Source organism: Lagenorhynchus albirostris, chromosome X (genome assembly GCF_949774975.1).
Source record: "Lagenorhynchus albirostris chromosome X, mLagAlb1.1, whole genome shotgun sequence".
Classification (NCBI taxonomy): Eukaryota; Metazoa; Chordata; class Mammalia; order Artiodactyla; family Delphinidae; genus Lagenorhynchus; species Lagenorhynchus albirostris.
The window spans coordinates 38021291-38048887 of NC_083116.1; the positions used below are offsets into that span (position 1 = coordinate 38021291).

General features: G+C 43.8%; 1 protein-coding gene across 2 annotated transcripts in view; it reads right to left on the bottom strand.

Annotated features, from left to right (window-relative positions):
* Positions 1 to 9779: 9779 nt before the first annotated feature.
* Positions 9780 to 27597, bottom strand: part of LOC132513566 (NACHT, LRR and PYD domains-containing protein 12-like) — a 38887-nt gene continuing 21069 nt past the window's right edge. For both annotated transcript variants that reach the window (XM_060138033.1, XM_060138034.1), the window contains exons 6-14: positions 26155 to 26244; positions 20590 to 20760; positions 20306 to 20476; positions 18505 to 18684; positions 17642 to 17812; positions 17363 to 17533; positions 16294 to 16464; positions 16005 to 16175; positions 9780 to 11874 (exon numbers count right to left, since the gene is read on the bottom strand). In XM_060138033.1, the coding sequence (XP_059994016.1) occupies positions 11793 to 11874; positions 16005 to 16175; positions 16294 to 16464; positions 17363 to 17533; positions 17642 to 17812; positions 18505 to 18684; positions 20306 to 20476; positions 20590 to 20760; positions 26155 to 26244 (1378 nt within the window). In that variant the 3' untranslated portion in view covers positions 9780 to 11792. The remainder of the gene's footprint in view (positions 11875 to 16004; positions 16176 to 16293; positions 16465 to 17362; positions 17534 to 17641; positions 17813 to 18504; positions 18685 to 20305; positions 20477 to 20589; positions 20761 to 26154; positions 26245 to 27597) is intronic.

Here is a 27597-nt window from a genome sequence, read left to right on the forward strand (position 1 = left end):
AGCACTATGAAAATGTCTCAGCTCCTAAAGTCCACGGATCCCTCTACTTCTTCCCAATCTATTAGGACTCTTCTTTTTTATTTCCCTCATTACTTAGCTTAGATGCCATGGTTTATCATTTCAGTACCATTCTTGCCAGTTCTAAGTTCCCTTGCCTTGAACTTGTTTTGTAAGCCACCTACCCTGCTAAGCCCAACTCTGTCTTCTCTGTACATGCACCTGAGCACTGCTAGAGAAATTCACACAGGTATTTCAAACCTTCTCAGTCTCCTTAAATCCCAGTTCTCCCTCATATACCTCCCTCTTTCCTTCATATCCACCTCTATTCTCAGCAGTTCTTCCAGCATCACAAAGAAACTTATCTCCTTCCATCTTCATCTTCTTTTTTGTTACATTAGAAAAAAGGTGTTGCTTGTTCTCTCCACTGGCAATAGCTCTGTGTATACTTTTGATCCCATTGTCTGTCTTTCAGAAGTCTTACACTATTGATGATCCCTCATCTTTCCTATTTGTTCAAATTTTTTCTCTCCACTGGATCCTTCCCAACAGGTTTAAACATGTTGAAGTGTCTCTATTAAAAACAAAACAAAAGAAAACAAACAAACAAAAACTTGCTTAACCCCACACTTCACTCAAGCAACCACCTTCCCCTTCACAGCCAAACTTCTTGAGAGAGTGGTCTTTCTTACTGTCATTGTTTCCTTGCTTCCTGTCTACACCTCAGTCCACTTCCATCTAATTTCCAGCCCTTTACTACAGCAAAAACAGCTCTTGTCACAATAACCTCCATACTGTCAAAAGTAATGGGCATTTTTCATTTCTCACCTTGCTAGACTTCTTTGCAGCCTTTGACCAGTTAATCACTTCCTCCTCCTTAAAATGTTCACCTCCTTGACTTTTTAAAAAGTTGAAATTATTCTTTTAAGATAATTGTAGATTCACACGCAGCTATAAGAAATAATACACAGATCTCATATCCTTCACCTAGTTTTTCCCAACAGTAACATCCTGCAAAACCATAATATAATATCCTAACCAGAATATTGACATTGATACAGTCAAAATACAGAACAGTCCCATCACCACAAGGATCTCTCACAGTGTCTTTTAATAACCACACCCTCTTCTCTCCCAGATACGTGCTCTCCCCCATCCCTGCCCTTAACCTCTAATCAGTCCTTCACTTCTAAATTTTGTCATTTCAAGAATGTTATATATATGGAGCCATAAAGTATGTAACCTTTTGAGACTGGCTTTTGGCACTCAGCATAATTCTCTGAAGATTCATCCAGCTCATCATGTGTATTGCGCAGTTCATTCCTTTTTAATATTGAGTAGTATTCCAAGGTATGGATGTACCATGGTTTAAGTTGCTTTGTATTCACCTGTTGAAAGACATTTTGGGTTGTTTCCAGTTTGGAGCTATTATGAATAAAACTCCAATGAACATTCATGTATAGGTTTTTGTGTGAACATAAATTTCCATTTCTCTAGGAAAAATGCCCAGGGGTACAGTTACTGGGCCATATAGTAGGTTTATGTTTAGTTTTATAAGAAACTGACAAAATGTTTTCCAGGATGGTTGTGCCACTTTTTGCCAGCAATGTATGAGTGATTTTTTATCTCCATTGTTATCAGCATTTGGTATTATCACTGTTTTTTATTTTTGCCATTCTGGTAGGAATGTAGTGTTTTTTGCAGGGGGTGGGGTTTCTGGTAGTTCTATTTGCATTTCTTTAATGGCTGATGATGTTTGACATCATTTCATGTGCTTCTTTGACATCTGCATATCCTCTTCAGTGAAATATTTGTTCATGTCTTTTTCCCATGTTCTAATTGGACTGTTTGGTTTTTTACTGTTTTGAGACTTCTTTATGTATTTTAGATTTGAGTTCTTTGTTGGATATGTGGTTTGTAATACTCCTGCTGGTTTGTAGCTTGTCTTTTTTTAAAACTAATTAATTAATTAATTTCTTTTTGGCTGTGTTGGGTCTTCGTTGCTGCACGCGGGCTTTCTCTAGTTGCGGCGAACAGGGGCTACTCTTTGCTGCGGTGCACGGGCTTCTCATTGCGGTGGCTTTTCTTGTTGCAGAGCATGGGCTCTAGGCGCACGGGCTTCAGTAGTTGCGGCACACGGGCTTAGTTGCTCTGCGGCATGTGGGATCTTCCTGGACCAGGGATCGAACCCGTGACCCCTGCATTGGCAGGCTAATTCTTAACCACTGCACCACCAGGGAAGCCCTGTAGCTTGTCTTTTAATCCTCCTAACAGAGTCTTTTGCAGAGCAAAAGTTTTTAATTAAGTTTTAAATTTTATCTAGCCCTAGGTTCTGAAGATTTTCTCCTATGCTTTTTCTAAAGTTCTATAGTTTTATATTTTGCTTCTAAGTTTGCAATTCATTTTCATTTTTGTATAAGGTGTGAAGTTTAGGCTGAGGTTCATTTTTTTCTTTTCCTTTTTCTGTCTTTTTTTCAACTATGAATGTCCAATTTTTCCAACACCATTTGTTGAAAAGGCTATCCTTCCTCCATTGAACTGCTTTGAAAAAAAAAAAAAACCTTGGCATGTTTGTGTGGGTCTATTTTTAGGTTCTCTATTCTGTTTCAGTGATCTATGTGTCTATCCCTCTTCCAATGCCACATTATCTTGATTAGTAGTAAGCTTAATAAATGTAGTAAGCCTTAATAAATGATACCTATTTTGTTCACCACTGTATCCTCAGCTCCTTGAACAGTGTCTAGAAAATTGTAGATACACATTCCGAGGTGGAGCAATTCTGGATGAGGATGATGTCACAAGCTACGCTGTCTAATGGAGTTTTCTTCACTGATGAAAATTTTCTCTATATGGTCGGCACATGTGGCTATTGAGCACGTGAAACGTGGCTAGTGCAACTGAGGAGCTCATTTTTAATTTTTATTTAATTTTAATTAATTTAAATAGCCACCTGTGGGACTTCCCTGGTGGCGCAGTGGTTAAGAATCTGCCTGCCAATTCAGGGGACACAGGTTTGAGCCCTGGTCTGGGAAGATCCCACATGCTGTGGAGCAACTAAGCTGTGCACCACAACTACTGAGCCTGCACTTTAGAGCCCGCGAGCCACAACTACTGAAGCCCGCATGCTACAACTACTGAAGCTTATGCACCTAGAGCCTGTGCTCCGCAACAAGAGAAGCCACCGTAATGGGAAGCCTGTGCACTGCAATGAAGTGTAGCCCCCACTGGCCGCAACTAGAGAAAGCCTGCGCACAGCAACGAAGACCCAATGCAACCAAAAATAAATAAATTAAATAAATAAATTTTTTTAAAGACCTGTTTAAAATAAATAAATAAATAGCCACCTGTGGCTAGTGGCCAATGTATTGGGCTGAACAAGTCAAGAGAGCAGCCATGAAAGAGCGTGACTAAAGTGGAGGCAGGTCACTATGGAGAACAGTATGGAGGTTCCTTAAAAAACTAAAAATAGAACTACCATATGACCCGGCCATCCCACTACTGGGCATATACCCTGAGAAAACCATAATTCAAAAAGAGTCATGGACCACAATGTTCATTGCAGCTCTATTTACAATAGCTAGGACATGGAAGCAAACTAAGTGTCTATCGACAGACGAATGGATAAAGAAGATGTGGTACATATATATACAATGGAATATTACTCAGCCATAAAAAGAATGAAATAATGCCATTTGCAGCAACGTGGATGGACCTAGAGATAATCTTACTGAGTGAAGTAAGTCAGACAAAGACAAATATCATATGATATCACTTATATGTGGAACCTAAAAAAATGATACAAATGAACTTCTTTACAAAACAGAAACAGACTCACAGATTTAGAAAACAAACTTAGGGTTACCAAAGGGGAAAGGTGGGGGGAGAGGCATAAATCAGGAGTTTGAGATTGACATATACACACTACTATATATAAAATAGATAATCAATAAGAACCTACATATAGCACAGGGAACTCTACTCAATACTCTGTAATAACTTACATGGGAAAAGAATCTGAAAAAGAATGGATATATGTATATGTATAACTGAAACACTTTGCTGTACACCTGAAACTAACACAACATTGTAAATCAACTATACTCCAACATAAAATAAAATTAAATTAAAAAAACAAAATTGTCTTCTTCAAAGTCACTCCATTCAGTCCATAATAAAAGAGATCAACATACACCTGAAACTAACACAACACTTTAAATCAACTATACTCTAATGTAAAATAAAAATTAAAAAATAAATAAAATGGAGTTAGGTCAAAGTCATTAGGTTTTAAGAAGTCAAGAACTGCTAGGCCAAAATTTCGGATGAATAAAACAGGTGAACAGTGAAGTCCCTCAGGACAATGACATGATATTGGCAAGGAAGGCTGTGTATTAAAAGCTAAAAGGCCTGATTTACTTTGAGGGCATGAACAGTGTCTAGACAACAAAAATGAGGTTGTGGTAGATGATTAGACTAGCATGTGACTTAGTGTTGTGTTTCCAGCAGGGCAGAGAAACAATGGCCAGGAAGCTGCCTCAAAAAAGCAGGAGGGGGCTTCCCTGGTGGCGCAGTGGTTGAGAGTCCGCCTGCCGATGCAGGGGACGCGGGTTCGTGCCCCAGTCCGGGAAGATCCCACATGCCGCGGAGCGGCTGGGCCCGTGAGCCATGGCCGCTGAGCCTGCGCGTCCGGAGCCTGTGCTCCGCAACGGGAGAGACCACAGCAGTGAGAGGCCCGCGTACCGCAAAAAAAAAAAAAAAAGTTAACATTTTGTGTAATAAATGTTTTTTATTGTGGTAAATTACACATGACATAAAATGTATCATTTTATCTATTTGAAAGTGTACAGACCAGTGGCACAAAGTACAATCATAACGAATGAGTGGTTTTAAACAAAAAAAACGCTGGTGAGGCGCATTTGTGGTGGTGGCCAATGATGAACTCTGGTGGCCTTCACTGTTCTCAAGGTTCCAAATGCAACCAAAGTATAGTGACAAGGTACTTCAGACCAAGTGCTGGATGAGGTATACATGATCTTGAAGCAGCTGGTAGCTCTGGTCTGTAGGCTCTGAGGTGGGTGCATATACATTTAGTTCACTCAAAAGGAAGGCATAAGTGAATGTTCAGCCCAGTTCTCTCCTGCCTCTGAAGGGCCCACTAACACATTATTCTGAGCCACAAAAGTTAATGAAACCTCTACTAGCCTTGTCTCCTGACCTGTAAAATGCAGTAATCGTCCCAGAGTTGTCACAAGGATTAAATATATGCAGACTACATTAGCATAGTGCCTGACACATGGTATGCTCTCAATAACTGGTTCCTATTATCATTATTATATTATGGTCCTGATCAAACTCTGCCTTCTAGCAGAGCTATTAGAACAATGGACATATCTCCTCTGTTCAACTGAGATCTTGTTAAGGGAAAGGACTGTGCCTACTCATCTTTTTATACCCCATAAACACAGCACATAGTAAGTAGTGCATACACATGTGTTGAATGAAAATATTCTCCCTTTATGTCTACCTCCTTCTTCCTCCAACCCTAGCCAGAGTCCACATGAAGAGGTGTGGTTGTTAAGAGCACAGGTTTTGGGGTGAGATAGGTTTGAATTTTGGCTCTGCTACTTACCTGTGTGACCTTTGGCAAATTACTTAACCACTCTGCATCTCATATAGAACATGAAGAAAATAAATATCTACTTCATAGAATTAAATGAGAATATATAGTAAAGCACAATGCCTGTCACAGCTGAATGCCTGAACAGTAATAATTCCTCCTCCTCCTCCTCCTCCTACTATTATCTGTTTCTTTCAGAAAAAGGGGCATGCCTCCCCCGCTCCCGCCGTTCTGATGGGGATTAAGTGAGAGAGAGGCTTGGTGAGAGAGAGTGTGTGATACAATCACACTAGGGAATGGAACTTTCTTTTTTTGGCCGTGCCACGTGGCTTGCGGGATCTTAGTTCCCTGGCCAGGGATTGAACCCAGGGCCACCGCAGTGAAAGCACTGAGTCCTAACCACTGGACCACCAGGGAAGTCACAGAATGGAACTTCTTCAAGGAAGATTTCCTGGACTGGAAAAGCAAGAAAGAGATAAGAAAAGCAATCAACCATAAACAAAACTGAGAAGTGGGTGACATTTGTCTGTGGTGACTCCCTTCCACACCAAGGTCATTACCTCTCTTTCCAATTTAGGCTTTTACTGATATGCCCAGTCTTCCGTGTTGCCTGTCAGTGCTGTAGAACCTTCCCCGCTCCTGTTCTTACCACCTAGCTCACATGTTCTGTATGTTCTAGACTCTTGGAAACCAATCGGGAACTAACTTACTAACCTGAGGTGAGATGTTAACAGCGCTTTTGAGCACCTTAACTCACGAGAGAGACTGGCTTATAAAAATTACAAGTCTGGGGCTTCCCTGGTGGCGCAGTGGTTGAGAGTCCGCCTGCCGATGCAGGGGACACGGGTTCGTGCCCCGGTCCGGGAAGATCCCACATGCCGCGGAGCGGCTGGGCCCGTGAGCCATGGCCGCTGAGCCTGCGCGTCCGGAGCCTGTGCTCCGCAACGGGAGAGGCCACAACAGTGAGAGGCCCGCGTACCGAAAAAAAGAAAAAAATACAGATCTGGGTGTTGGGGAAGGGGCAGAGGGGGCAAGTCTTTGGACAAAGAAAACTTTTCCATGCTGCACAGGCAACTGTCTACTTAGCCCTTGGGCGGAGTGAGTCTTGAACAGAAGAAAAGGAAAACAAAGTGGAATAGGCAGGTGCTTCCCAATAAACTCCTTTGATGCCCTCAAAGTGCTAATAACCACAATAAACACCTCAAAGTTGCAGCCGCCCCCTTTTGTATTCACACTCATTATCACTCTCATTGACACTACCTTTTGTGATCCTTTTTCTTTTGAGGCTTCCCCAACCCCTGCTTGCCTCAGATCCAGAGTCTGTTGCCACCTGCATTTGCCAGCAGCTGGTAGACGACTCCAGCTTTCTACCATCCTTGGGCCTCCATTCCCATTACAGGCCTGCCTCTCTGCAATCATCTACCACCAGTGGACATCTCTGAACACCTATCACATGTAAGGTCCTATCTTTCCCCCTGGCTACTACTGAGACTGTGTAAAGTGTGGAGCTTTATGAACGAATGTGCCACTAGTTAGCTCACAGAAAGAGATATATTGAAGCTACTTTCCCAAGAATGGAGAGAACTTTCAACTGATTTACCCACCTGGTTCCTTTTTAAAAAAAAAAAAAAAGTGTACCAACACTAGGGTGATCAACTATTCTGGCTTTCCCAGGACTGAGGAGTTTCCTGGGATGTTCAGGAATCAAGAGTCCTGAATAAACTGGGATGGTTAGTTACCCTCAAACATTTATGGACTGCCCACTGTTTATCTAGCATGACTTTAGGTACTGATGGGTTGCCTTCCAGGCCAGCCTTAAATGAATGGCAGGGAAAGTGATGCTCTAAGGCAAAAATGTGCTGGTAAAGTTTTAACAACCAGCTCTCCTGGGGAGGGGGAGGAGGGGGATCCCTAATTTGTAGCATTTGCCCATTTCTGTGTTGTAAACACTCCCATTATGGCCATTTTCAAGCTACCGAAGAGATGCAGAGTAAAACACCATTATTTAACATTTCTACTACACAAATACAACAGATGTGAGTTACCTCAAGAGCACAGATGATAGTAAAATGTGATAAAAATTAGTAGGAAGTCATGAGTCTAGAGTATTTATTACCTTTAATAAAATTTATGTAATTGCAAGTTTATATCATGTGATTTTTTAATGATGGCTTTAACAACTGATTGCAAAATTCCTGAAAATGTAACCATCAACTTTCACCAGTCAATATGAGCCAGTTCCGGCACATCACTGTAAGAACCCTGGGAAATCACCCCTTTTCATCACTCACATGTCTCCTTCCCACTGGTATGCCACAAAAGACTGAAGACCAACCATTTGCAATTTATTCCTTTGATCTGAGCTCTGCCTTTAGTATGCTAAGATGAGCAAGACCAGGAATAAGGACACAAGTTCTAATCTCAGTCTTATCATGAATTGGCTGTGTGACCTTGACTTCTTTGGATCCCAGGCTCCTTATCTGCAGAATAAGGGGCTTAGCCAACTGGTGTTCTTAAATGACTCTTTCAGACATGTTTGTGTGTGTTTGTGTATGTGTTTACAGCTCTGTTGAGGTACAATTCACATACAATAAGCTAGATATATTTTCAGAGTACAATTTGATGAGCTTTGACTGAAATAATCACCACAAACAAGATAATGAGCATATCCATCACACCCAAATGTTTTCTTGTGCACCTTTATAATGTATCCCTTCCTTTCCTCAGCTGTCACTAGGCAACCACTAATCTGCTGTCACTAAAGAATACTTTGAATTTTCTAGAATTTTATAAAAATGTAATCATACAATATATATTATGCTCTTATCTTTATTTCCTTTTTTCTGCTTACTTTGGATTAAATTTGATCTCCTTTTTCTAGTTTTTTATTATGTAACCTTAAGTCATTGATTTAAGACCTTTCTTTTCTAAAATATGTCTCATGTTTTCATTTTCATTCTGTTGAAAATACTTTCGAATTTCCCTTGAGACTTACTCTTAAGCCATGGATTATTTAGAAGTGTGTAATTCTTTCCAAATATTTGGAGGACTTTCCATGTATTTTTTTTTTACTGATTTTTAATTTAACTCCATTGTGGTCAGAGAACACACTTTGTATGACTTGCATCCTTTAACTTAATATTGAGATTTGTTACATGATCCAGATATGGTCTATCATGATATTCAATGTGCGCTTGTAAAGAATGTTTTCTGTTGTTATTGGATCGAGTGTTGTATAGATGTCAATTAGGTCAAATATATTATTTGTGTTATTCAAATTTTCCATATTCTTATTTTCTGTCTTTTTGGTCTATTCATTATTGAGAAAGATATTTAAGTCTCTGACTAAAATTATGGATTTGTCTATTTCTCAAGTCATTTTTTTCTTCATGTATTTTGAATGTTACTAAAATGCACATATCTTTAGGATTGTTATGTCCTCATGATTAATTAGCCAATTATGAAATGGCCCTCTTTACCTCTGTTAATATTCTTTCCTTTGCAGTGTACGTTCTCTGATAATAATAGTCACTCTAGCTTTTTAAAAAATAATGTTAACATAGTATACCTTTCCCCATCTTTTATGTTTCACCTATTTTTGTTTTTATATTTAAAATGGATTATCTATAAGCAGCATATGGTTGAGTCTTTAAAATATATTTTTTTCCATTCTACCAATCTCAGCCTTTTAATTGGGTTGCTGTGAGACCATTGACTTTAATATGACTACTGATACAGTTCTGTTCAAAACTACCATCTTGCTATTTTTTGTCCCAACTCTGCCTGTTATCCAACGTCTGGAAACTGCTGTTTCCCATATTTTGACCATTCTTTGAGTCGTTCATGTGAGAGGGTAAATCCACTCACTGTTACTTCATTATTGCTGGAAGTAGAAGTCCTCTATGTTTTGTTTTTCATACTGACTTGTTATTTATATTTGGACATTAGTCTTATCTTTATACATGTGACAAATATGTTCCTCCAGTTTATCAATATTCTTTTAATTTTATTTATGGTGATTTTTTTTTCATAAAGAAATTTTTAATTTTGATGTTGTCAGATCTTTCTCTTCCTTTGGGTTTTTATGTCATGTATGACTGCCCTGTATTTTCTTCTAAATTGTCATGTTTTAAAAGAAGAAAAATAACCCCTCAGTATGAATAAGTTTTATTTTTAACATCAAGTTTATTAATTATAAACGTAATACATGCACATGGTAAAAAACAAGTAAAACAGAAGGCTATAGATGAAAATGAAAAGTTCCTTTCGTGTTCTCCCAGTGCCCCTGCTTGCCAACTTCCTCTTGCCAGAGGTAACTTCTGTTAGCAATTTCTTGTATATATCCTTCCTTACATACCCTGGACACATACGTACACATGCATATTTATCCTTTTGTACACAAACAGGACACACACACACACACACGCACACGCACACATACACACACACACACAGGGTTCTGCAATTTTTCATTTAACGTTATATCTTTGAGTCCTTAATGTGACTGAATTTTATCAGATGTTCACCAGACTGACAGAGGGACCAGGGCAGTCAGAGAACACAGTAAGGAAAGTGCACAGAAAAAGGTATATTCACCTCTGTAAAGCCAACACTTAGCACAAAACCTGGCACATAATAAATCCTCAATAAATAAGTGTTAAATAACTAAAGGGAAAGAAGAACTTGAGAAAACTGGAAACAAATTGCTACCTTGACCATTCTTCTCAGGCCAAACCGGGTCTCTGAGAGTTACCACCTCCCAGGGCAGCAGGGAACAATACCTGATAATAGATGAGGACATGGAGAGCTGGACCTCTCGCCTGCAATAACTTTCCACCGTGTGTCTCTTCCCCCACTAGATTCACCACCTCCAGCACACACATTTAGTTCAAATGCACAGTTCACACTGACTACATGGTCTGGGGGCTCAAAGACTACACAGCTCAACTATAAACACACTCATACATACAGCTACCATTAATCAGTACCTACTGTGGGATAGGCACCATGCTGGGAACAGCAGCCCTGCAAGGTTAATGTCAATTTACTCCCATTTTATAGGTTAGAAAACTGAGGCTCCAAGAATCCAAGTGACTTATTCAGGGTCACACAGCTAGTAAGTAGCTTCCAGAGACAGCTCTACACCTTAATCAGGTCAGCCTGCTTTTCTGTCGGTCCCACAGGCTCTGTGCTATTTTCCTTGCCTGGCACTCCCTTTCTCCACTTGTCTCATCTAGTGTTTTGTGGAAGCCAGGCAGAGATAGAAACATGGGCTTGTGCAGGATCCATGCTAGGCTATGGAATACGCTGTGAGGGATGAGTAGTGAGTCAGTCATAAGAGTCTATGAACAAGAACAAACACATGGGGGAGGTATTAAAAGTTCAGAAAGGGAGTGGAGCCTGGGAACTGGAGAGCACCCTCAGGAGCCTAGGATATGAATATTGTGGCAGCTCAAGAAACTCTAATGCAAGTATTTCTCTCTCCCTAGGTGCTTCTGGTGAGCTGCTCACAAACATAGCCCTTTTGCCTGCAGTCTTATAGCCACTGGCCAGTGTATCTCCCCGCATCTTAATCCTATTCATTCTCAATGCCCACATTAAGTCTCACCTCGATGAAGCCTTTACCTATTAACCCAACTCATTCCTCTCACTTTCTTTTGTGAATTACAGTTTTACTTAAAATCAGCACCATAATATATAACATGTGTTTGTCCACCCTCTTGTTCTTTAATTATTTCAGGTATCTTGTCTCTTTAAGTGGACTCCTTCACATGGCTTTTTTTCTATTGTTTCCCTGCCCTGTCTGAGTATTGAGAAACCTGGCTGGATGCTAGTCCCAACTCTCCCACTGAGCTGTGTGACTTGGAGCTCGTCACAACTTCTCTGAGCCTCATCTTCCAACCTTGGAAGGTTTTTGTAAAAACACAGTAAACATTGTAACACAATATAAGAATGTAAGGTATTATTGCTGAAGACATTTCAACTAAGGTGCTTCCACCTTTTACATCCTATTTAGTGGATGGGTCTATGTAAGAAATAGCAATCACTGCTGCTTGTTTCACACTAGCATCCTCAGCAAAGGTTAACAGGTTTAGAACAAGAATACTGCACAACTGTTAGAGATGGTGCCAGACAGAGGAGGTCTATATGCAGCTGATTCAGGGGCTCTCCTTGGAAACTACCAGGTGATTCCAGGCTTGCTCATTTTTAAAGCTTCTATTTTTCTGAATGTTTCTTCATGTAAATGATCCGTGTCAATGCTATGAAAAATGAAAAGAATCTTGTGTCAAGTCAAGCCAACAGACGCCTTCAGTACCTTTCTTTCCTGTTCTTAAGGATAAGATTCCTGTTCACACTTGCACCACACCACCACTCAGTTACTTCATCCACTCCAGTATCTACCTTCTCCCTCAGCCTTAACACCCTTCCTCGGATCTCAAGAGAAAATGCTTAACTTCCTCTTGAACTCTCACTCCTATCCCTCCCTGCAATTGTCCAAGGCCCTGCTCCATGAGTCCATCTGTCCCTGATCCTGTATCTATAACCTCTCCCTCTCTATGGGCTCCTTTCTCTCAGCTTACAAATTTGCCTATCCTAAAAAAACAAGACAAAAAAGAAAACGAACAATCCCTCCCCAGCCTACAACCCCACATTTCTTCTCATTTTCACAAAAATCTTGAAAAAGTAGTCTCCACTCCTTCTCTACTTCTTTATCTTCCATCTTCTCAAGTCACTGCAATCTGGTTTCCAGCCCCATCACACCACTAAACAGCCCCTGATAAGGTCACCTATGGCCTCCTAATTGGTAAATCCAAAGGACACTTTGCAGTACTCATCATTTTGGATATCTCTGCTGCATTTGACACTGTTGAGCAATTCCTCCTTGAAACTCACTTCTTCCATAGCTTCCAGGACACCTTTCTCTCTTGGTTTTCTCCATGGGTTTTCCTTTCCATACCCACCTCTTAAAAGTTGGTACTGCCCAGGTCTAATTCCCAAGAGATGTTCCTCAGAGGTTCTTCTCTTCTCATTCTCCCTAGAGGATCTCATCCATTGCCATGGCTTCAGCTATCACCTCCAGGGAACACTCCTATATCCAACTGTTACCTACTAGAAAACTTCCCACAATGTCCTGCAGGCGCTTCAAACTCCACATGTGTAGCCCTGATTAAAACGTATTGACTACAAAAGAAGGTATAAACTCTTTCAAGTGTGTAGTGAGGTACAGTTTTTAGTTTTTAATAGATAGAAGCTAATCTTTATCTAGCAAAGTGAAATGAGTAGCCCTGCTAGTTATGCAATTGTAGGGTAAGTAGACATTTAATGCCATGGAAGTGTAACAAGAACTTTAGAATTTTTTGAGTGACTTAGCAAAAGCTGTCTTACCTCCTGACATGTATAACTCACTGCTGGAGAAGAGGCAGGTCAATACGCTTAGGAAGCCTGGGGGTCTTCCGGGAGTTAAGAGACCACCTACTCTCAACCCCTTCTTTCCAAATTTAGAATTAGGAACATGTGTCAGGGTGATCTAGGGGGCTTTATCCAAGGCCCAGTGCCTGGGAAAGGCACCAAGGCACCAAAAATAAAATATCTTGAAGCAAGAAGAAGGCTTAAGTGGGGCTCCTGACTCAACTCAGGGGCGTACATCTTTGTGGGCAAGGACTGGCTTCACGCATACATACCTGTGGCTGATTCAAAGAGCTCTTCTAGACCCAGACACTCTGACACATATGGTACTTTAGAGAACAATGACTGCACATTTGGGTGTGGACTGAAATATATGTAACCTCGGAGTCCAAGTATAACGGCACTACAGGGCTGGGAGGGATCCACACCAGCCAGGGTATCACCATCCAGTCACCAAGCTTCCGTGGGACTGGGTAGGATCATCGGTTCTCAAGGTGAGCCCCACGTGGCAGTAAGAAACAGCAGTAGCAGTGGACTGATTCTCCAACCAGCTTTGGAAGCAAAACTGGCTCCATCTTTGGAACCAGTTTTGGAAAGGTGAGGAAAGGCGCCCAAATGTACTACTACTCAGATATGTGAAAGAAAAGGGTGACAACTGAATTCGAACCCGGAATTCTGCAAACAGATCTTACTAATCACACACGGCATACAAGGCCTTGCCTACCCCCTCAGTCTCATTTCTTGACACATTCTGCTTTGCACTTCATGCTCTAACAATAGCAAACTTCCTAGAGGTTTCCCACCTCTATCCCCCTCAAGTACCACAAAACATGCTGCTTATTGTCTGTCTACCTTTGCTCATGCTATCTCCTGAGCATGGACTACCCTTCTCCGTCCTTACCCCCATTTCCCTGGCTATAGTCCCGAGACTCAACTCAGGTGGCCCTTCCTCCAGGAATCTTTCCCCGAGCCTCCTGGGCTGGGTGAGTTGTCTCCTGCCGTGGTTCCCTTAAGATTTCATGATTACCCTACTGCATTCATAAGTTTATGTGCCTGTCTCTACCACTAGGTTCACTGGTCCCTAAAGAGTACGAGTCACGTCTCTCATCTTACTCATTCTTGTCTCCCAGCACCTGGCACATTTGCTTAGCACATAGCAGATATTCAGCAAGTGCTTGTAGAATGAGTGAAGGTGAGCACTTGTCACTCTGAGGCCACAACCTCTTTTTTTCCCCTCAATCTTCTGAAAGTCTAGATACCTAGTCTTTATTGAACTGTCTCCTTGCCTTGCCCCCAGATGCTCTAAATTAATAACTGGTTTCCTATATGCATTTACTAAACGCAAACCACTGAACTAGAAAGTTTATGGGGAAAATACAATGAGGAATAAGATTCAGACCTCATACTGAAGCAACTCTTAGAAAACAACCTTCTTCCTTCAGCCTTTCCGATTCTCAGACAAGACTCCCCTTTTAAGAGGCTCTCCTGGATTTATCCCCTCTCTAGCCCACCACCACATTAAATGATCAACAGTTTCCTCTCACTTTACTTGGGCAAGTATATATTTCTATTGATTTCAGTGTTATCTGTCTTATATACACTCTAATGTTCAAAATTTATTTGAGGTCAGTGAATGGTATCTACTCTGTGTGTGCGTGTGTCCTTTATTTTGTATTTTGAGCCACTATTGCACACTGCTATCAACTTGTAGATTGATAAATTACAAGGGTTTGAAGGTTGGCCTGAAAACACAATGGAAGCACATTGGTTAAAAGACAAAGGGTGAGAGAAACAGGAAACGGTGCAACAATTTACAATAAAAAATAAATAATGGCATCACAAAATAATTTCTCTGTGATGTCGTTTAGGACCTTTGCTGAAGCTTACACACCATAGGGTGCTACCACATTAAATTACTCTATATTTAAAGAAACATTAGGATTGATTGCTGAGTTTATTTCAACCTACTGAAAATACAGACTCCAGTCACCCTTTTCTGAGAAAGACACCAGGGAGGTCCCTAAACCCCGGAGGCTTATTATGTTGTGAATAATTCCCTCTTCCTGGGCAGTAATTGCCACAGTCTCGAGTCTAACAGACTTCACTTTGCTAGTAGAGAACCAGCTTCTGTTTCAGCCAGACTTGTAATCAGGCCTTTATGCTGTTTTCATTTACGCTTCAATCCATCAAATTGGCTTTGGAATGTGGAATTTTTGCACTCAGCCGTTATTTTCCATTATGTGTTCCAGTTCTGAATGCCAGACATAAATGGCCATTTGGCCACTGGTTAGCCGCCAACAGAGCAGAGCTACATCCTAATTAAGAATTACTTTGTGTGTTATGCCAGCCTGCTGAGCTGGCAGGTGAACATTGACCCGAAAGGGTGAAGACCTCCACTTTCTGTAACTGTAATTCTGCAACAGCTTCATACCCCTGAGTCTTGAAGACTCTCAACATGTAAACATCAAGCCCTCTGGCAGGTATTAGAAGAAGAAAGGGAAAGGGTCTAACATTTATGGAGTACCTCCTACGTGCCAGGGGCTGCACATTCATAATTAACGTCTCACTTCATGCAATCCCCATGCTAACATCAGGTAGTCAGGTGCTACTCATGTTAGCCCCATTTTATAGACAAGGATACTCAAGTTCAGGGAGGTTAAGTAAGTAAGCATGGTCATATAGCTAGTAGATGCTAGACCTAGTATTTAAGCCAGACCTAGCAGAATGTGGATCTGATGCTCTTTTTCCTACACCCTGTTGTTTTTCTTAGCAGTAGTATCCAGCACCTACCTGTTCCCTACCTCTCTCCTTGTCCCTGTGTCCAAGGAAGAGGCCTACTGGTAATTTCACTTACTTTGATATTTTGCCTAGGCATGGACATCCCTCAGTTTTTCTTCTCTTTTCTCACTGCAATGACTATGATCAAACCCAACGTGCCTGTCCTGACCCCCTCTCTCCCACTTCCCCCACCACAGTAACTTACTAGAACGTTTGTAGTTTACATATTGGATGAATCAGTGCATCACACAGCACTTGAACTCCGAAATCCTTAAGGTCATTTCCACTTAAGTCTAGCAATGTTAGGTTCTCATTTCTGTTGAGGACAGAGGCGAGGGCTCCACAGCACGCGTCTGTGAGATGACATTCTGCTAGCCTACGGGGGATTGGGGATTCAAGAAAGAAACCGGTTTTACCAAGTTCCACAGTGACCCTCCATTTCATATACAGCCTGGAACAAGAGCCCAGGGTACAAAGAGTCTCTGTGCACTTACCACAAGGTCTGTAGCTTGCAGGAGGGGTGTTTCAGCCCTTCACACAGCACCTGCATGCCCTCGTCCCCTAAGGCATTGTCACTGAGGTCAAGAACTCGTAGGTGTTCATTGGTGTACAGTGCATTGCACAAATCCTGACAACACTCTCCAGTCAGGTGACAGGTCCACAGTCTGCCAGGAAGTAAGGTAGATAAGGTTGGCATCATTTCATCTGCATTGGGTCACTTTAGGTATTAGGATTACCCACTAGAAAAACACATTAGAAAATCAGAGTGGCGGGCTTCCCTGGTGGTGCAGTGGTTAAGAATACGTCAGCCAATGCAGGGGACAAGGGTTCGAGCCCTGGTCCAGGAGGATCCCACATGCCGCAGAGCAACTAGGCCCGTGCGCCACAACTACTGAGCCTGTGATCTAGATCCCGCGAGCTACAACTACTGGGCCTGCATGCCACAACTACTGAAGCCCGCACGCCTAGAGCCCGTGCTCCACAACAAGAGAAGCCACTGCCATGAGAAGCCTGTGCACCACAACCAAGAGTAGCCCCCACTTGCCACCACTGGAGAAAGCCCGCGCAGCAACGAAGTCCCAAAGCAGCCAAAAATAAATAAATAAATAAGTAAATAAATTTATTTTTAAAAGAAAAGAGAGCTTCCCTGGTGGCGCAGTGGTTGAGAGTCCGCCTGCCGATGCAGAGGACACGGGTTCATGCCCCGGTCTGGGAGGATCCCACGTGCCACGGGGCGGCTGGGCCCGTGAGCCATGGCCGCCGAGCCTGTGTGTCCGGAGCCTGTGCTCCGCAACGGGAGGGGCCACAACAGTGAGAGGCCCACGTACCACAAAAAAAAGAAAAAGAAAAAAGAAAATCAGAGTGTCATGTAAAAAATATCCCTTGGGCCAGGGCCAAACAGAGATTATGGAGAGGGGAAGATTTATTCCCCCTAAATTATCTGGGTCTTCGTTTATTGTTTCCTCAGAGATTATATCACGAGGCCAGAAAAAAATCACTTAATTTTGGGAGTTGCTGAAACATCAAGGAACTCTGCCTGTGGCTATTGTCCACGATACTTACGCCAGATCCTTTAACTGACAGTCAGGCTGTTTTAATCCTTTACACAGCAATTTCAGTCCCAAATCTTCAATTTTGTTATTAATGAGAAGCAGCCTTGTCAGGCTCCGGGTAGAGCTCAGGACTTGGGCGAGGGACTCACAACAAGCTGCAGAGAGGGAACATTCGGAAAGCCTGGAGGGATGGGGACACCAAGGTGGCGGTTAACCATGGCAGTGGGGAGTCCCACCAAACCTCAAATGCCAGTGCCCACGAGAAGGACAAGGACAGGCAGACACTTACACAAGATTCTCGATTATACCATTTGCATGCCGCAGACCTTCACAGAGATGCTGTACTCCTGTGTCCCCCAGGGCATTGGCAAACACAAACAGCTCTTTTAAAGTCTGACTCACTTGCAAGAAAGAAGAGAGCTCCACACAGCTAGCATCTGTTAGGTAACATGTGCTCAAGCTACCCAGAGACAAAGAAGAAAAATCAACCACTGCTGTCATTTAGCTTCCCGGGAATGTTCTCCCAGTCTCCCCATTTAGCCAAGTCCTAGCCATCCTTCAAGTTCCAGCTCCTGGCCCACCACTTACACAGAGCCTCCTCCTGAGGTCTCCAGCCCACAGTGACCTCCTCCCTTTCCCTGGGCTCATCTGGCATTTCTAAATGATTTTACAGTGTTCGGCACTTGATTACACATTGGACTGTGTTGCTCTCTAACTGTTTCACATCTGTGTGTCCTTAAGGGCAGCCCTGTCACTTGTAGTCCTTCTGGTAACTCCATCCACATCTAGCCCAGTGTTGGGTACATAGTAGTATTCTTTACAGAGTTAATATTTAATTAGCATCACTCCTGTAAACACACAGGATGGTAGTATACTGGAAAGAGCATGGGGTATGGAGATAGATTTTGGAGTCACATCCTGACTATACCACTTTTTAATGGTGTGACCTTGGACAAGTCACTTTTCCCCCCAATCCACGAAGTTTCCTCATCCGTACAATGGGGTAAGAAAACCCACCCTATATAGTTATTTCAAGGAGTGAATTACGTGAAATAACTTCTGGCAAGCACCAAGCAGAGATGCTGGCACACAGCAGGCATTTAGCAAGTTTAACAGTTATAAGATGATGCCGGATAGTTGTAAAAAACTTACTCTAGCTTCTCTACTTTACAGTTGGAATGTCTGAGACCCTCACAAAGATACTTCACTCCTGTGTCCCCCAGGGGATTTTCACTCAGGTCCAGCTCAGTGAGGTTTGGATTGCAAATGAGAACAGAGGCAAGATATCTGCAAATAGTCTCTGAGCTTCCAGGGAGAAAGCTAGCACACAACCTGGAGAGAAAGAAAGATGAACAGACACAGAATTGGCCACTTTATCATCCTATTCCCTACCTGCAAAATATCATGAGCAAAGAAAATACAGGCTCACCCATATGAGACCCCCCCCAACCCTGAATATGTCACAACCCCCTTTTACCCATGAGAGGGACTTGTACGTTGCTCCCACAACACTGTGTCCCCCAATGAGAACTCAAAACATGTTGACTGCTCCCCAAAAGAAAAGAATTGGGAGGAAATATCAACACGACCTAATCTCATTTTAATTCCCTGCATGGATTTTAGCACTCTATCTCATATCTTCTTTCGAATCACAGGGGAAAATGCTATAATCATCCTTAATACAGTTTACAGTCAAAAGATCTTTCCTTTCCTTTCCTTTTGTCTATAAGTTCATTACTAATTAATTTGCCATCCTTAGAGAGACCCAGCTCATCACCATCATCCATATAACATTTCTTCTTTGGCACAAAGAGTGGTTTTTACTGACCTTCCCGTCTTCTCAATCTTTGTTTCTCCATATTAGGTAGTCCAATTCCCTGAACTATTTCCCATCAACTTTCTCTTCCATCACTTTCAAGAATTTCTACGATATACATTACAACCTCTGAGTCTTCAATTTTCTCTTGAGTTATCAGGCTCCAAACTCAGTCTTGAAGGGGACTCATAAAGACATCACGTATCTATATTTCCCCAACTTGGAAATTTTAAATAGAGGTATTTTGCCAAAAAAATGAGATTCAAAGTGGATTTAGAAAGCTTTAATGCTAAAGAGATTTTACTTTAGAAAACCCCACATATATGTTGTGATTGTTAATTTTATGTGTCAAGTAGTTGGCTAGGTCATGGTACCAGATATTTGGTCAAACATTTTTCTAGATGTTTCTGTGAAGGTACTTTTTAGATGAAATTAACATTTAAATCAGTACACTTTGAGTAAAGTAAACTACCCTCCATAATGTGGGTGAGCCTCATCCAATCAGTTGAAAGTTTATCAGAGAAAGACCGACCTCCCAGGAAGAAGATGGAGTTCTGCCAGCGGACTGCCTTTTGACTTGAACTGCAACACTGGCTCTTCCCTGTGTCTCCAGTCTGCTGGCCTACCCTGCAGATACTGTACTTGACAGCTGCCATAATCCACGTGAGCCAATTCCTTAAAATAAATCTCTCTATATATTTATACACATCTTTTTGGTTCTGTTTCTCTGGAGAAACCTGACTAATATATATATGGTAAATTTTTTATTATGGTCACTACATGGACTTTGAAGTCAGACACATCTGGGTTTCTACTTGTGCCTTTGCCATGTTATTTAGCCTTCTGAACTTGGGTTTCTGTTTCCTCATCTGCTAAAATGGGGATAGTAACCTGAATCTCTCAGAGCTGTTGTGCGCATTAGAGGAAATCATGTATACAAAGCACGCAGCAGAATGCTTAGCACAAAGTAATTGCTCAGTAAGTGTGGGTTTTCATTACTGTCATTAACGTTATTGCCACTTTTATTCTTCCTCTCCATGACTCCTTGAAATGTGTTTTGATCATACAACATCCATCTTGAGCTGCACTATTTTTAACTTTTTTCTTGCAGTATGGAAACTAATAGTGACAACTTACTTGAGCTTCTGTACTTTGCAATTTGGATCTTTTAAGCCTTCACAGAGCAATTTCAAAGCTGAAGCTTCCAGTTTTGTTTCACTAAATTCCAGCTCAGTGAGCCACTGATTGGTGCTGAGAACAGCTGCTAGCGCACCACAAGAAGCAGGAGAGATAAGGCATCGGTACAACCTTCAGAGAACAGAAGAATGACCTCATTACCTTATTCATGCTCTCCCCCAAAACAAAAGAAATTGACAAAAAAATTACATGAACACAGACAACAAATTCTCCTGCTCAGTTACCTCAATGTCTGTAAGATACAGTTTGGCTGTTTTAATCCTTCACACAGAAGCTTCATTCCGGAATCTTCCAGGGTATTCTTCACAAATTCCAAATCTGTCAGATATTGGTTGGTTTCAAATACTAAGGCGAGGTCTCTGCCATAAGAAGCTGTGAGGTGGCAGAAAATCAGTCTGTGTGGAGAAAAAGGCATTTCAGAGAAGAAAATAGAACTCTCTTTAAAGGTACCCATTTGTCCCTTACTGATGTAATGAATTATTTAAATTCATTCAATAATTAATTTATCAGATGCTTACCACTGTGCTAGATGCTGAAGCCACAGAAATAATTAAGATCCAGACCCTGCCCTCAAGGAATGCCCAGTTAATGGGGAAAAAATTAGAAAATCATAGATTATAATACAGTGTGAAAAGTAGTGCAAGTGGTATGCACAAGATATCATGGGGACACAGAAAGGTGGCACAATTCAGCCTGGCTTGAGGTGGGGTTTGGAGGATCAAGAAATATTTGTAAGAAGAACCACTACTTGAGTGTTGTTCTGAAAGGGTGATAAAAATTGAACAGGACTTAGGTGGATGAGGAGAATGGGAGTGGGGAGAGCAGGAGGCGCTGAGGGACAATCCACTCATGCAGCAGCCTGAGTGAAAGCCAGGAGGCAAGAGATGGGATGCTTCATCTGAGAAACTGCCAATTATTTGCTATGGCCTACTTTAAAACACTGGAAGATATATATCAGACTGCTAACAATGGTTATCTTCCAGGTTGAAGGGAAGGGTTGGATTACAGGGAGACATTTACTTTCTAGATATTTAGAAATTGCTTACAGTGATCAGAAGTTATCAGGAAAAAAAAATCTTAAAAATCTGAAAAACATAATACATGTTTACTATAAATAATTTTTACAATAGAGAAAAATATAAAGAAAGTTTTTTAGGGCTTCTCTGGTGGTGCAGTGGTTGGGAGTCCGCCTGCCGATGCAGGGGACACGGGTTTGTGCCCCGGTCCGGGAGGATCCCACATGCCGCGGAGTGGCTGGGCCCATGAGCCATGGCCGCTGAGCCTGCGCGTCTGGAGCCTGTGCTCCGCAACGGGAGAGGCCACAACAGTGAGAGGCCCACATACCGCAAAAAAAAAAAAAAAAGGAATGAAGTTTTTTTGAGAAAGTTCTGTATTTCTACCACCCAAAGATAACCACTGAGGATTTTTAATGCATGCATACATATAGCATCATATGTTCTCTGTAACAAGTGAAATCACAGAAAGATTTTAAAAGACGAAAACTTTTTCCCAACTTCCCCTCCAACTCCACGCCCCAGAGGTCCCCAGCGTTGAGAGTCTGATGTGTATGCTCCCACTCCTTTCTCCAAGATCATAGAAACATATGCAAACACACACACAGGATTTGTACATTTTACAAAACTAGGACCACAGAAAACATTACTACTTTACATGCGTTTTGCCATTCAGTCCTCATCTTAGGCCCATAGGTAAAAACTGAAATTTAATTATAGCACAAGGTCATACAGTAAGTGGCAAAGTAGTACTCAACCTGAGGGCTGTCTGGTTTATCCCCTAGGCCTGGAAAAACCATTAGAAGTTTAAAGAGACATGGTCAGATCCCTCTGATGCCAGGGTAGGGCAGGAAACAAACCTGGGGTCAGAGGGCTGCAGTGGTCCAGGGAATAAATTGCCCGGGGTGGGGGGAAGGGCTGGAGGCAGAGAAATTCAAGACACGTTTTTGGGAGGGATATGGCCAGGATTTATTACCACTTAGGGTGATGGGGATGAGGCTGTACTCTGGCTCCACCTTCTTCCTCCACAGGGTAGTGGAGGCCACTGAGGAATGGGGGCTGTTTCTGGTTCTAGAATATTCCACCTGTAGGAAGGGCAGGCCCACCGAGTGGGACAAACCATTATGGTGGTGGTGGGGGGGGTGTTTGAGACTTTTTGTACTTGATTACAAGCGCTTCACGTTCTTGGTTCTGAATCTTTTCTGACCACTCCTGTTTCTTCCGGCCTGCAAAGACTTTCAACAGCGTAGGGGGTTCCCTTACGTCGGTGGAGGGGGGCGGGAATCTTCCTCACGCACCCCACCCACCCCCACTGTTTCTGGAAGTTGGAACAGTCCCAAGGTGAACGTGTGGAGTGGTAACAAGAGGCTTTCTTTGTTAAGTCAGAGCCCTCAGGGAGAAAAAGAGAGCGAGCAGTGCCCTCTCTTTAAACGTGGTAGGCCCGTGTGTTCGGCGTGCACCTGCACTAGCCAGGAGGTGAGGCTTGGCAGGAGGTGTCCTGGGGCAGAGCTCTTTACGGGGTGGGGGGGGGGAGGCAAGCGGAGATGAGGAGACCGAGGGAGAGGGGAGGGGACAACTGGTTGATTCATCCCCGCAGGGCCAGCCAAGCCCCAAAGGCCCTCAGCTATCATGGCCTTGAAACTCGAGGACCCTGGTAACGGGTTCCGGCATGGCAAGGTGGTGGCCTTCATCAATGAGAGCATGGCCAGGCACGAAAAAGGCTCTGCGTTCTATCTCGAGAATATATCCTTGTCCTGGGCGGCGGTGGAGGACAAGCTCCAGGCCATACTGGAAGATCATCAGGTGTCCAGCGAGGCCAAAGAGGCCTGTGTCTGGGGCAGCCTGGCCCTGGGCATGCGCTTCTTCCACAGGCAGAGCCACTTACACTGGTACAGGGTGGAGTGGCTGTACTACCTCGCCAAACTGCACAAGTCGGTGGCGCGGGCCTTGGTCTCAGACATGAAGTTGCTCAAGGCACAGCAGGACGTGGAGCGCAAGGAGACGGCCTCCCTGCTGCAGCAAGCCCATGCCAGGCTGGCGGAGGTGCAGAAAGAGCGGGACCTCCTGAGGTGGAAGCTGTTGCAGGCAGTAAGATTACTCTGACTTGGTCCCTGGCCCGTCCCGGGACCCGCCCCCAGTCCCGTTTGCCGCTCCCACGCGTCCCCCCACCCCCCCCAGTCCCGTTCGCCGCTCCGCCACCCCACCCCCACCCCCGCCCCCAGAACAGGTCTCAGATCTGCTCACTTCTCTCCAGGAGTCGGTTGCAAAGGGACCAGGCCTGGCCACTGCCAGTGGGACGGGGCAGAAGGAGCAGGTGAGGAGGAAGAAGAGGCAGAGGCCACTGCTCCTACTGCAGCCACTTCTGGAGCCACAGGAGGAGGAGGAAGACAGAAGGACGTGGAAGGGTCAGAAGCTGCCGAGGGAGCAGAGGAGCTGCGTGGAGACCTTATGCAGCCTCTCGGAGTTGGGAACCAGAAAATTTACACCTCTGGTGGGCAGAGGGAGGGAGAGCTCAGGTCCCTGGACACAGCCACGCTTTATTTACCTGGGATAGCGAAGTCCAGGTCCACAGCCTCATAGGAACCCCCTCCTGTCCAGCTCCCTGCCTCATTCCCATCCTCACACTCACGCCCCTTATTCCCCTTCCCAGACGCACCCACGTCCTCCCCACCAGCAGCGCCGTTCACAGCAGGAGTTCCATCTCAGACGTCTCCCTGCTGGGGGCCCTCTGATTCTAGCTTGTGGTCTGATGTGGGGGGCCAGGGAATGGGCCCTCAAGAACCACAAAGAGACGGGAGGGACTCTGATCGCCACCAGCAGGGGAGACCTCCAGTACTTCAAAGGCCAGGGGACAAAACTTGCTTCCACTGTGGGAGGGGAATCTGGCTATAAAACCCTTGAATTCAGAAATGTGAAACAGAATAGAAACGTACCCTGATGGGAAATCAATTTTCAGAGGGAGGGGGAGGGGTGGGGGAGGGCTTGGGAAGAGTGGAAGGAAAGGGTGGGTGAATGGGGCAAGGGAGCTGCGAGAGAGATGGGGAAATGGGGTGGAAGGTAGGGTATGGGGTGGTGGCCAGGGAAGTTGTAGATTGGGGGCTTACGGAGAGAGAGACCTAGAAAGACAGACGTGTTCTGATGACCGTCTTTGTGTTCCAGAGCACTAGTACTCGACACCCCAGAACTACTGCCGCTTCTGTGTGTGTCTCTCCCCAACTCTAGCATCTGGTGGACCTGGGCAGGCAGTATATAACACCCTTGTCTCTGCTTCCCCCCCCCACCCCTGAAACTAGACTGTAGATGACTGGAGCACGAGTGGACATTTGACCCATCCTGAGCCAAACAGATCCTCACACTAGAGAATCTGAACAGAGAGGCAGATTTCATAGCCAGGGTGGTGTCGGGCAATGAAGCAGTGGGTCACTGGGAGTTGGGGGCAAGGTCGGGGTCATGGACACCGAGGCCACAGCTGAGGCCTGGCCTTGGCTGTGGGGGAACAGAACCGTGTGCTCTACAAAGGCCCAGTGCCCTTTAGAGAATCACAGTCTGAGGCCCCAGGGAGCAGAGAGGCAGAGAAGCAGAGAGGAGTTGATCCCGTGACCCCAGATGTGCAGAGTGGCAGCCCGACCACTTTTCACTTCCTGCAGTTGTGCTGAGTGAAAATCCACTTTACACAGATCCTTTTTTCTTTAAGCTAACTTCACAGGGTTCTTGGACTGGGCAACCAGATTATTGCCAAGCCAGAAATTTACACCAGAAGAGCAGTTGCAAATCACAAACCGTCAAAGAAAATGTTGGAACTGGCAGGGGAGGTGCATCAGGGAGTGATGGGTAGTGGGGATTCCTGCATCCCAAGTCTCCAGGAATGAACTGGACAGGAAGCTCATTCATGTTCTGAGTGAGTTATATCATGAGAAACAGGCCTGGGGTTAACCCCGGGCTTACAACAGGGCCACCTCTAAAGGAATCCTTCAGGGCTGCACACAGAGGACGCCAGCACCAGCTGCAGACGAAGACTACTATCGTTCAGCCCCATGACAGGAGAAGCCTCCCCAGTCTCCAGTGGGGAAGCAGGAGTGGTGGGGGTATGGGGTGGGGAGGGGTACGAGGCAGTGGGATGGAGGGCTTTTATGTCTTTATATACTTTGGTGTTGTGTAAAGTAAAATAAATGCTCACAAAAATACAAAAAATAAAAGTAAGTGAATTTGGTGAGTTTGGAATTCGGGTGAGTTTGGAAAGGCTACCTCTTCCTCTGGGGCAGAAGGGAAGGAAAGCAGACACCGCTGTGTGTGGTGAGGAGGTGGGAGGGAAACCAAGCAGGCTCCTGTCTGTGTGTGTATGATGTGGACAGACAAGCAGACAAGTCACCTGAGAGTGAGCGAGGACCTAAGGTCCAGGTGGGGGGTGGGGGCTTCAGAGCATTGGCGCTTGGGGGAATAATTGCAGAGGAGGATAGGGGTGGGGAATGGAGGGAGAGAAAAGGAAACCAAGGGGAAAGACAATGGGAGTCTGGAAGGAAAAGGCAGGGGAGTGGGGTAGGGCCAGGACGGGCATCAGACACAAACTCTTGGATTTTACAGTCTGACACCCACTTGCTACAGCAAAAACAGCACATACAAAAGGAGAAGAGGCAGGAGGGGTTGGCAGGGATCGCTGCCTGACTCCCTACCCCTTCTAGGCTTGTAGCGTATCTTTTCATCAGCTGGGAGTGTAATTTCTAGCAACCTAGTCTTTACCTGCAAATACCTAAGAGTTTAAAGCAAAGTTCAACTTACTTCAGGTCTTTGACTTTACAGTATGGGTTACGCAGTGCTTGGCAGAGCAAGTGTAGTGGAGAGACTGGCAAATTACGCAGCTGGAAGGGCCTAAAAGAGATGAGAAAGCAAAAATAAAATGATTAACAAAATTTTAAGTAAAAGGCTTATTTTGGCTTCTGTTGCCATCTTAGTGCTAATTTACAAAAACCTTAGGAGGTATTACCCCATTTTTCAGATAAGGAAATTAAGGCACAAAAAGGTAATTTGCCCAAGGTCACAGAGGAACAGAATGAAGGTCAGTACTCAGGTCTGTCTGACTCCAAAGCCAAAGCCATGGTACTGTATGCCAGGCACCAAGGTAAACACTTTACACACAGAATTTATCTTATCTGGTGCTTAATCCAATGACAGGTATTGTAATCACCATTTTGCAGATGCTTAGAGAGGTCAAGTGACTTGCCCAAGCTATCTGTACACTGTAACTGATTCTTGGTTGTCAGTACTAATAGAAGAATTAACTACAATAATTGAGAACTAGGAAAGTTCAAAACGGTTGACCTTTGAACAATATGGGGGTTAGGAGTACCAACACCCCCACAGCTGAAAATCCACATAAAACTTCACAGTGAGCCCTCCCTATCCCTCCATATCGGAGGTTCTGCATCTGAGGATTCAACCAACCTCAATCCTATAGTACTGTAGTACACATTTATTGAAAAAAATCCCCATGTAAGTGGACTTGCGCAGTTCAAATCTTTGTTGTTCAAGGATCAACTGCAGTAAACTCTCACTTAGTCAACACACTTGGGAAAAGTGGGTGTTTTTGTGGGGGTTAAACTTTGAAAAGAATTTAAGCCTTCTGATGAAAGCAATGGGGTTGAAGGATGGGGACTCCATCTAAGGCTGATTTTCTGGAAACCCAAAATGAGCTAGAAGCCCCTTTGTGTTTCCATCAGTGCTTAAAATCTCTCAAATGTATACTGTCCATTATTTTACTTTATAATATACAGTTGGATTGAAGCTGTCATGAATTCATGAAGACACTGTAGCCAAAGTGCTTCGTAATTCCAAGTCCATGTAACTTCTCATACCCCTTCCCCTCTGGTCCCAAAGTCTTGCTGCACCTCCCTTCCCCTCCTCACTTTCCACAAACATACCTATGCCATGTTCAATTCCACCTCTATGCTACTGCCCACTGAGGAACTAACAATTACCAGAGAAAAGACTTGGGTTAACTCACTTCCCAAGTTGAGCCTTCTGCCCACTCCTGTCTCCTTCTCAAGGTCCCCTACCCCTCACCTGGCCCCACAACTAAATGAGAGGCACTGTCGATATTAACCTGAGTACAGAGAACAGACTTATGACCAGTGGCATTTTCCAGACAATGCAGGTATAAGTCTCCTTGGCTGCTTTAGTAAGTCAGTAGAGCTGTATTTTGTAGTAGACAGAGTACATACTGTG